Source organism: Enhydra lutris, unplaced genomic scaffold (assembly GCF_002288905.1).
Source record: "Enhydra lutris kenyoni isolate GAN:26980312 unplaced genomic scaffold, ASM228890v2 scaffoldscaffold15, whole genome shotgun sequence".
In the NCBI taxonomy this organism is placed as follows: domain Eukaryota; kingdom Metazoa; phylum Chordata; class Mammalia; order Carnivora; family Mustelidae; genus Enhydra; species Enhydra lutris.
The window spans coordinates 45,394,526-45,406,207 of NW_019154099.1; the positions used below are offsets into that span (position 1 = coordinate 45,394,526).

At 34.9% G+C, this 11,682-nt stretch overlaps 1 protein-coding gene across 1 annotated transcript in view; it reads left to right on the plus strand.

Annotated features, from left to right (window-relative positions):
• LOC111146936 (glypican 5) overlaps positions 1–11,682 on the plus strand; it is a 707,501-nt gene that overhangs the window by 694,371 nt on the left and 1,448 nt on the right. Inside the window, exon 7 of the mRNA XM_022502687.1 lies at positions 1,559–1,715. Coding sequence (XP_022358395.1) covers positions 1,559–1,715 — 157 coding nt within the window. The remainder of the gene's footprint in view (positions 1–1,558; positions 1,716–11,682) is intronic.

An 11,682-nucleotide genomic window follows, 5' to 3' on the forward strand; every position in this document is an offset into this window, starting at 1 on the left:
GTCTTCTCAGTGAGGTGGTGTCTTATGGAATATTAAATTCTTGTTTGGAGGAATATGCTAGAGAATCTGAGGAGACCTCTTTTTAAATTTAATACCTAGTAACACATTTAGGAAATGACAGTAAATAGAAATAAGTTCTGACCAGAATTTTAAAATTATTGTCAAATTGTTTCACCATTTCATTTTTGTTAGAAAGTTAATCTTGAAGAATTATAATATTTTGGGGGCACTGGGTGGCTCAGTTGGTTCAGCATCTGTCTTTTGCTCAGGTTAGGATCTCCAGATCCTGGGATCGAGCCCCACATCGGGCTCCCTGCTCAGTGAGCAGTCTGCTTCTCTCTCTCTCCTTCTGCCCCTCTCCCCCACTTGTGTTCTCTCTCTCTCTCAAATAAAAAAAATAATAAAATAAAATCTTGTCAAAGTCCGGTTGCTTTGATGTAAGTGTTCTTTAAATGCTAAACATGTTCATCTTAGATGTCCTGAGGTTATTTCAACCTATGTTTTTCAATTTGAAATATTATCCTTGGGCTGTGTGTTTCATTGTTATCGGCTAAACAATACTACTGTCTAGAAAATCTCTTAGAAGTAACAATCCTGATATTTCATAAAGCACCCTGAAAATTTAAATGCCCATTAAGTATTCGGCAGGGGTACATTTCATTCATAATATAGCAGAACCTTCTAGTGTTCATGCTTGGTCATGTGTTCTCCAAAACTGCCTTATGGGGGTATATGTCATCTATTGAATAATTTTACTCAGATTTAGCTTTAAGTAAAATATTCTATTATTCATAACATCACCTTCTTGAAAAGGGGTTCAGGCCTTTCCAATATTATTCAAAAATATTACCAGCAGTCTTGTGCTGTAGGGGAAAATGACTATTCCATCTATTTTGCTCATATAAGTAAATGAAATGCTTGAGAGCCGAGAACCAAGAAGTTGGTTAAATTTCATAAGTGATTTGTAGAAATGGAAGTAGGATCTATGTCTTTTTCTCTAAGGTTCAATTCTGTGCCATAGGCAGTGGACAATGCATTTGATCCAAGAAAGTTTAAAGCTATAAATGTAAATGCCCCAAATTCTGCATTCTTTTAATGGAAACTTTTCTTGAAGAATTTTACTCTGTTCTGAGAAATTTTGGATTCTTGGTTTACAACATAGCACAACAGTATCGGCCAATACACTGCGAAGGGAGTTGTGTTGTACTGAAGTTTGATTTACCGTGCTTAAACATGTTAATTCAGAGCAAAAGGAGTCTCCAGGCAAATTCTCCAGGAGCAAGAAGACTGGTTTATTTGCTTTCCAAAGCCTCAGCCCAAGCTTGATCACTGATTTCATATGCAGATTGTAGATCTTCATAGCTGTAAGAACTTGCCCATCATTTACGATGATTTTGGTAGTTTTAATTTTTATTACAGACTTGATTTGGCCAGGTATTCTCATCAAAATAGTAGATCCACATCATAAAATGATTCTAATTCCCACATATGTTTCTGAGTAGCTTTCTTAGGTGATTTGAGTTTGCTGTTAATACGTGTTTTTGGTATCCATGTTTAGTTGTTACAGGGTAGGTCACCCAAACCCGACAAGTGGCAGCATCAGACAGGCAGTGGCGGTGGCATGGTTGAACAGGTCAGCGGGGACTGTGATGATGAAGACGGTTGTGAGGGATCAGGAAGTGGAGAAGTCAAGAGGACCCTAAAAATCACAAACTGTAAGTGTGTGGTTCCATCACCACTTCTAAAGAATGAATTTTGAAGTCTAATTTTGAGGATAATTATTAGTATGAATGCAAATGAATAAAGACAGTGAATTCAGAAGCATGAAAAAGGAATTGGAAATGACAGTGAACCCATTTTTAGTTATTCAGGACCTGTATTCTTGGGAATGTTATTTATTTTTAACTAATGGCTTTAAATGGAAATAGCGTTTTTTGTTTTTTGTTTTTTTCTGTGAAAGATTTGTGAACGACCAGTTACGAGAATTAAAGTTTTTAAAGTTGGATAATTCTCAGGGCTTGAAATAACGAGCTGGGTGACTATTAAGTGTCTATTGGTAAATGATGTGGAATCAGGATGGGTAAACTCTTCTAAATAATCAAACTCTGCAACTTCATTATATTTCGTCATTCTATAAGAAATAATCTTACTAGGTTTTCATCATAGTTGAATTACAAAGAAACTGGTTAAATGTAGGGTTATTTATAATGAAAAACTACTTGGATTTAACCTTACGAATTTGTTCTTCTCCAAAACTCTCACCAATCATTCACCTCATTCCAATTGTCTGGGTTTGAAACCATTTCCAGTATTGAGGGACTGGTCACCCCACAAAAGTGGAACTTCCAAATGACAACAACAACAAATCACCAGATGAGTTTGGTTTTCTTTTCTTCATTTTAAAAAATGAAGAATGTTGGCTCTTCCTTGTTACATACATGCAGATGTTCGGATGGGCAAGACAACCGAAGCTGTCACCTGAGAAAGCAGTGTGCAAGTTCATGGGTCCAAGGGAGCTACCTTTCAGCTCTTCATTTATCTGAGGTCATACCAAAGGTGATTACTTTAGAAAGTAATTTCGTGGACCTGTGCAGCCCTATCTGGAGGCTGGTCAGATAGTCTCCCTCTAAATCACAAAGGGCTGCTTTGGAACTATTAGACATGTCCTTTCATGACTTTGGTGGGAGAAGAATTCATTTACTTTTCACTTCTTGTAGTAAATTTAGAACACTACACATGCCTCAAACATCAATACTCCATTCTTCCTAGGATCCTGTTTTATAAGGCAAATATATTGGTTAAAGGAATGGAAGCCTCAGAGGTGCAAAATCCAAAGGGCAATTAATATAAAGAAATATGTTTTCCTGTTAGACACAGAAAGTAAATAGATGGGGTTTAGTACACGGCAGCAGCAATGGAACAAAGGACCACAAAAATTTCTTGATATATTAGGAAATTGCTTTCCTAGTGAAAATTAAATATCTTCTACTTGTGTAGGAGCAGATAAGGATATGTGCTTTTGTTATTGGTATTAATATAGTTTATCAGATTGATTCTTCTCTTTTCTATATTTTGCTGTTTAGACCAAAACAATGAAAAAGGAAGAAATAGAATAAGCAAATAAAAGTGTTTTCTAGAAAAAAAATTCTTATTAAGAGTTAAAATGTCCTCCATTGTATTTTAGAATATTGATACTTACCTATTAGGTTAATATTAGTTAATCTTTCTTTTTTTTTCATTTTTTCTTGAATATTTATGTGTATCGTAATTTCATTGTCATTTGAATATTAGGGTTTTAAAGAATAAACATTATTATAAAAAGTTTAGGTTGAAATTTCATCTATAAATTGTGTGTGTGTGTAAGTGTAGAATTAGCATTTTTATAGGGATTTTTTCATTCTTGGAGTTATTTATAAGCTCAAGAACTCCTTATGTATTAATAGATAACTCTTGTTTTGTTTGTTTCATAAGGGAAGTTGAGACAGTGGAGGATATTTAACTACTAATAATTTTCACACAAAACCATACTTGTCAAGGTGGCAAGAATGTATTTTTACTTCAAAATCCTGTTTTCAGTTATTACAGATGGGGACAGGTGTGGTACGAGCAACTATCCATCAGAATTGGAGAGATTCAAGAGATAGATGGTTTTTAGCAACTCCAGGCAAACATTAAAAAAAATCCACATCTGCTGCAAGTGGGCTGCTTCTCATGTTTCTCAGAGTTTATAGCTGTTGCCTTTCAATTTTTAATAAGTGGTTAGGAAACCACTGTGGATAGTAGGCTGAAATAAACAGGGACAGAGAAAGTAGCAAAGCAGAGGTCACATTTCTATTTTTATAAAACACTATCATATTTTCCTTGTGTTTGACTCATTTGATATATTGCTAAAGAAAGCTAAGACATAGTTTTGGGTGTTCTTAATGACTTAAAACTCATGTGCTCTAGCAAGTTTACCTGGTGTCGTTTGTGTAAGGGACTTGAAATGCACTATTATTTCTTCTGTTCACTGATGTGATTCTTTATTAAAAAAATTGTAAGTAGAATACATTTCATTTGTCACCTCAAAAATGTCTCATTAAAAATAGTTACACAAATATGTATGTATGTGTTTATAGCCATATATATATGTATATATATATATATGGAATGATACTAATATTGTGTTCTGCAAATTTAATTTTGCTCCATTTATGAGAATTTTCAAAGTTGATGAATATTTTACTAATTATCACTTGACTTGATATTCTGTCTGCATTTGTTTGTGTTGATTTCAGAAAAAAGTGCAAAGTTTTACCATCAAAATATTTATATACTTTTTAGGTATGACTTAGTTTTCATCACTGATGGTATCAAATAATTTAACAAATATTTAGCTCTTAAAACTGATGGCTGTCAGTTTTCAAATGATAGCTGATGTGTTTCTTATAAAAAGCAGCCACCTATACTGTACAGTGTTTACTCTTTGGAAACTGAAAACATTTCTTATTTCAGTAAGATGATTTAAAAATCCCAATCTTCTAGAAACTTTATTTTTTTTTATTGTATTGAATTTGGCTCATTTGTGTAGGTGTAGTTATTTCACTAGTAACCTGGAATTACAGGATATAAATGGCTTTGAACCTTCATTTTGCCTCACCTCTGACACTCACCCTCCTTTTAAGGTTGCTAATTAATTTCAGGTTCTAAACACCAGTGGAGAAAAACAAGTTCTGTTCTTTTAGCCAGGCAGAGCAAACCTACTGACACTATCATCAATACTTTTTCAACTACTTGACTATTCCTCTAATATCCCCAAATTCTGATAGTTTCAAATGAAAAACAACCCAGAATGCCACTAAAACACAGCTGTCACAAAACCATTTCATGTATAGTTTTAGAATAATAGCACTGCTTGCAATTCTCATGTGATAATATAATTTGAGTTTCCATTTTCAAAAACAAAGACTATGTAACCTGTGACCAAATTCATGTTGATACGGTGGTTTACTCTGGTAACTCAGACAAAATGAATTTGACCACAAGTTGATTCAGATACAATACATTCAGGAATAGTAGGGTGATTTTCAGTCTTCCGATGGCCTGAGATAACTTCTATTGTCATAGTCACCGTTGCTCCTATAACGTTATATCGTGTGTTTAGCAGTATTGTGTGTGTGTGTGTGTGTGTGTGTGTGTGTTTAGCAGTCTTAAAGATAATTTTAACTGAGTAGCTGTAAGTGACAACAAAGATCGCTAAATGTGTATTCAGATGTCTTTTGGCCTGTGGCGCTCTCAGAATGCCTCCGCAGAAGGTTCATTGTGTGGCTTCTTCAGGACTGCCAGCCGTTAGTTTCTTATTTCATGAGTGTCTCTTCCTCTTCTCTTTCGTGGGTTTTCATTGTCAACCCAAATGCTAAGAATTTGAAGAATCCAGGACTCAGTTCTCAAACCTTTTGTGTCATCTCTGTTCTCAATGATTCCATGTTCCACAAACTGCTAACCACGCCCTAAGAAGAGTAGGGATGTGTTACCAGCCATTGACAGCACCCTCCAGTTTATGAAGCATTCCCCTGTGTGTTATCTCAGGAGGTAAGCTTATGAATACTAGAAGTATTCAACATAATGGAGATTAATTTGGAAGCAGAAGAGTAATACACTGAAATATAAAGTTACTAGATCTGGAAAGAAATTTCAGTTCACCTTCTGTTGCCAAAAGTAAATAGTTTGTATTGGCTTTGGACTTGTCACTTAGTAATTAACCTTAGAGCAACTTCTAACAAATGCATCTACAGCATGGTATTAACAGTGACCTTGGAAGAGAATACTGTATTCTATGTGCATGGTATAATGAAAATAATACGTTGTTAACCACTGAAGAATAAAGGTTGCTGATTTATTTAGTAATGCAGGATTATAGAGTGAGTGAAAATTGTTGGCTTCCTTAAACTTATTTTCACCGTAAATCACCTTTATTTCAAAATCTCGGGCATAGAGGTCAGGGAGAATTAAAAAAAAAATTACAAGTGGCATTTTCCTTAGAAAATGCAATCTTTATTTTTCTTCCCAGAATTACTAACACTATGTAATTATTCATTTTGTAGAAATTATTTTATATTACCTGCTGATGATTTTTCTTTCCAATATAAAATATGTCAAACAGATAATGCAAACATGTATTTGTCTACATTAATAATAGTTCCAAAGGGTGCACCTGGATGGCTCAGTCAGTTAAGTGTCCAACTCATGATTTCTGCTCTGGTCATGATCTCAGGTTCATGGGATCGAGCCCCGCATGGGACTCCATGCTCAGCACAAAGTCAACTTAATATTCTGCTTGAGATTCTGCTTGAGATTCCCTCTGCCCCCTCCCCTTCTCTCTTTCTCTCAAATAAATAAATGATCTTTAAAAAAGTAGTTCCAAAAGAATAATAGTTCCAAATAAGCATATTAAAAGTATGTATATTCTTTCTAACATTAATGTGTCACCAAATTCAATTAAAATAAAATGTACTTGGTTTACTTTGCAAAGTGAGATAAATAGCCCTTTAATAAATTATCCTCCACCTAAGAAAGTTTACTGAAAATAACTAAAGAGCTTATGTGTTTCCTTTATTCAGTGATGCTAAAAATTAATCTTCTTTATAAGGTTACTTAGATCCAAAGTTTGTGACACAGTGAAAATAATCTTGAAAAATGACTGTATATTCTAATATATATTTTACAGTGCTTATGAAGGATCATGATAAAGCCATAAAAAAATTCACAAAGAAACCCTTCCTGCTTCTGCCCAATGTTCAAAATTATAAACACTTTGAAATTGTCACCTACTACAGTTTCTACATGGCTGATGAAAATTATACTAAAAAGAAATGAAATAGATATCTAAGATAAATATATTTTAATTAAGCTGTGATCACTATGAATATTATTCTGATTATACACTTTCATTTTGGCCTCTAAATAAATTGGGCCTTATCCTGGCTGCTTGCTATTTTGTTAACAAGATTTGGTAACGGAACCTGGATACCTAATGAATCATCTAAAATCATCGTTCATTCTCTTGAAAAAGTTATATATATCATTCATGGATCTAAATAATAGAATTGAAGTAAGAGGCTTGTCCTTGAATGCCCATGGAATGATTTCCATTGCTTCAGCTTAGACACAGAACTGATGTTAAACTGCTGAGGGGAAGAGGGAAGACTTATCAATTACAGCTTGTGAAGCCTCCTAGCGCGTATCCCAGATCTACCGCTATCCTGCAAACCTCATAACCAAATCTCTACTGTGCCAGAGGACATTAAACAAAGAAGTTGTGATCTCTTTGAACTAGCACAATGCGGAATATGACTGTGTGACCAATGGAGGAAGTAAGAATGAATATTTAAGAAAATATTACCAGATACATTTTACCATGGCTTACCTATAGTCCTAAAGTCATGTGACTGTCAATAAACCCAGAAACAAATCACGTTTCTACCCAGGTCTATTTTTTCTAGATTTTGGTTGCAAATCAACAGAACGGTTATGAAATTGCTACATTCTCAGTCAGGATTCATTGATAAAATGGATCATGTAGAAACAAGTCAGGTATATTTTTAGTTCTTTCATGATTTCCATACCATGAAGTAGTTCATGAACGTTTTTGACCAATGAAGGGCTCACCTAACTATAAATAATTAATATAAAGAACAGAGCATGTGACCTGGGCCCAGAAATTTTATATGATACAGGGGGTCTGAAGGGCGGTCATTACTTACATGCTTCCACTTAATGCTGTTCCTGCTTATCTAAGGACCATTCCCTCTCTAAGGAACAACAATGCATGCCTTATTTATTACATACCGTATTTATTAGTATCTCTAAGTCTCTATTAAAGTAGCATGAACTCCACAATACACCATCTACATTTCTATATTAGCATACAAAGGCAGCATCATACATGGAAGCATTAGGGACTATAACAATTAGATGTAAAATGGCTTATTCTATGTGGTTTTTGGTTATCAGCCTGTCTGATTGCTTTTAGCCATGGGTTTACTTCCTACACCAAAGGAGAACCACCTCTGTCTTTTCTCAGAGTCTGAAGCCTTCCATTTTGGAACAGTGCCTCTGGTTTATCAGCAGAAATGTTGCACTTTTAACTCTACCAGTTTGTGACGAGCACTGAAGAAATATCTTGTACAATCCCCTGAATCATGTTAAATTCCAACAGAGATAAATCAACGTTTTATGTGAACTAAGAGAAAGGAGAGAGACTATCTAAATGGGGCAATCAGAAAATACTGCATAGAGGAGACAGGAAAAGGGCTATCTGAAAAAAGAAATTGATGGTGATGTTTATGAGAAAATGGCATTTGGGAGGTTGGATGCATGATTTAGTTTCGGCTCTTGACAATAGGGAGGAAGACGGTATCCTCTGAAGAGCATGTGTGGTGAACAAGGATTGGGGGTTTGTGAGGAGAAGGGAAATAAGGAGCGTGCTCAGGAGGAACGACATTATTCAAATGGCTTGAAAAAATCGTTGGAAGTCGAAACATGTGGATTGAAAATGTTACAGTGGATTCTGAATTCGAGAGTAAATACTTTGTATTTAATTTGTTGGGCAAAGAGGAACGATGACAGGTTTTTCTGTGTGGTCATTTATTATAAAGATTTTATTTATTTCAGAGAGAGCACACAAGTAGGGGGGAAGGCCAGAGGGAGAGGGAGACCAGCAAGCTCCCCACTGAGCGTGGAGCCTGATTTGGGGCTTGATCCCAGGATCCTGAGATCATGACCTGAGCCGAAGGCAGACACTTAACTCACTGAGCCACCCAGGTGCCTTGAGTGTACAGTTACTTTTACTGCAAAACAGTGAACTGATTAAAAAAAATAGAAGTGTAAACAAAGTGTATATTGCACAAGTAATTTACCACTTAGCTTACACAAGTAATTGTTCTATTCCCAAATTTCCTTAAGATGGGGATAATGCTAGTACTCTCCAAGAAACAGCCCTGTGAAAATTAAATCACCTAATCCATATACAGCATTACAAGAGTCACCAATCCATCCCCACCCACCTAAACAAAAGAACTGTTGAGTAAAATTTGTACAAAGATTTTCTTAAATGTTTCCATGAACCAGCAAGAAAGAAAATATTCTGTACAACCCAATGAAGTCATAACAATAATATAGAGATAACTGTAGATATATAGATACAGAAAAAAAATCTGTAATTATACATATATACTCACACATGCACATTTTAAGGAAAATAATAAAATGAATTTGTTCTACCAGTCTAATAAATAGAGTATCTCCATATCTTTGTGTTCCTCTTTCTGAACACATTGCACTCTGAGAGTTTACCATGATTGTAAATTATGTAAAAATCATTGCCTTTTCCTCTTTTTAGAGTTGTAAGCATCAAGGTATGCATTCAGAAACAATATATTGCTGGGTTTTGCACTTTATACAAATGGAATCATGTAGTTTTGTTGTTATGTGGTGAGCTTCTTTCTCTTAAATGTTACAATTTTGAAGTTTAGCCATATTGATGAGTTTCAATGTACTCATTTAGTTTGCAAAGGTATAGTGTTCTAAGTTATGGATACATACACCCATTTGTTTATTCTATAGTTTGTGGATATTGGAGTTGATTTCAGTGTTTGGATATTGTGAATTCTGTTCCTATAAACCATCTTGAACACCTCTCTCCATACACATGTACAAGAGCCTCTGCGGTATATACCTAGAAGTATCGTGACAATGTCTCAAAGCAAAGCATGCATATGTTAAGCTTTACTAGGAAATGTCACACTGCTTTACAGGGTGATTGTGTCAAATTTATATTCTTACTGGCAATAAATAAGAGTTCATTATTTATTGATCCTCATTTTTACAAACACTTTTTTCCCTATTTTCACTACTTTGTATATCGGTCCAAAGAATGGAAGTGGAACAGTATGTTATCCTACATTAATGTCTATCACCATGATAATTCATTGAATTGTACTTTTTTTCATAGGTATATAAAATTCCTTATATACTTACTCATCTGAAATTTCTTGTATATTGTTTTCCCTATTCTTTAGTGTTCTTTATCTTCTTTCACAGGTACTCTCAGGACAAAAGTCAACTTCAGTGATCTAATTAACTATTTTAATTATGATCTTCAGGAAAGGCAGGATAGGTTCTTGAGTATTTCTTTTTATTTAATTTGTACCCTCCCTGTCTTTCTCAGAAGGTGACCAACTGTTTTTAAGAACATTGCAAAATCAGTTTTAAAAACATTTGTGATTCTTATCGAAGTCCAGATTGTCCCACATTTTGCCAACTGGCCCTTCTCCGATTTGGCTCTTGAGTTCTTTTGATGTGATCCTTAAAGTCTTCGCTAGTTTCATTGTATGGCGTAAGAAAATATTCCAAATGTAGTTTATTCATTATCTGTCACAGACATGGAATCAGCCATTTTTACATGACCGTTGGTTTGTTTTCATAAGAAACAGTATTTTTAAGTCCACAATCTAGGCACAAGACATGGTTCTTTTTTTTTAATGATACTTTTTTTTTTATTATGTTATGTTAGTCACCATACAGTACAGCATTAGTTTTTGATGTCTTGCTCCGTGAAACATTGTTTATGTATAACACCCCGTGCTCCATGCAATCCACACCCTCCTTAATACCCATCACTAGACTCACCCATCCTCCCATCCTGAAGCTCCCTTCTAAAACCCTCAGTTTGCTTCTTGTGGAAAGAGCTAAAATGCTCTTCATGAATGAGTGGATAAAGAAGACATGGCCCATATATATAATGGAATATTACTCAGCCATCAGAAAGGATGAATACCTAACTTTCTCATCAACATGGATGGGATGGGACTGGAGGATGTTATACTGAGTGAAATAAGTCAAGCAGAGAATTATCATATGGTTTCACTTATTTGTGGAACATAAGGAATAGCATGGAGGACATTAAGAGAAGGAAGGGAAAAATGAAGGTAGGGAAACCAGAGAAGGAAATGAACCATGAAAGACTGTGGGCTCCAGTAAACAAGATAAGATTCTTAAAGACACAGGTGATAATAGAAAAAACAAACAAACAAACAAACAAAAACACCTCATACTCATTTGTTTTACTCTGCATTAGATGTATCACATTATCATAAAAATACTAAAACTGCCCCTACTAATTATGATTACTAAACTGAGTTACAATTTTGCCCATTTTATTCATATTCTAATCCCATTTTATGGTTATTTTATATATATATATATATATATATATATATATATATATATATATATCAAACAACCCAATGCAGAGGTCATATAGATTGTTCCTTAGCAAGAATATAAAATAGATAAATAGATTAGATAGAGCGATGGATAGATAGAGATATCATTAGGTCACCTACTATATCTGCACAATTAATTTATTCTTCCAGTAATTACATTGTAATGCTCACTACGAGTTCTTCTGTCAAAGTTTCTCTAATACATTTCTTAAGTAGAACTTCTAAAGACTGGGGCGCCTGGGTGGCTCAGTGGGTTAGGCCGCTGCCTTCGGCTCAGGTCATGATCTCAGGGTCCTGGGATCAAGCCCCGCATCAGGCTCTTTGCTCAGCAGGGAGCCTGCTTCCTCCTCTCTCTCTGACTGCCTCTCTGCCTGCTTGTGATCTCTCTCTGTCAAATAAATAAATAAAATCTTTAGAA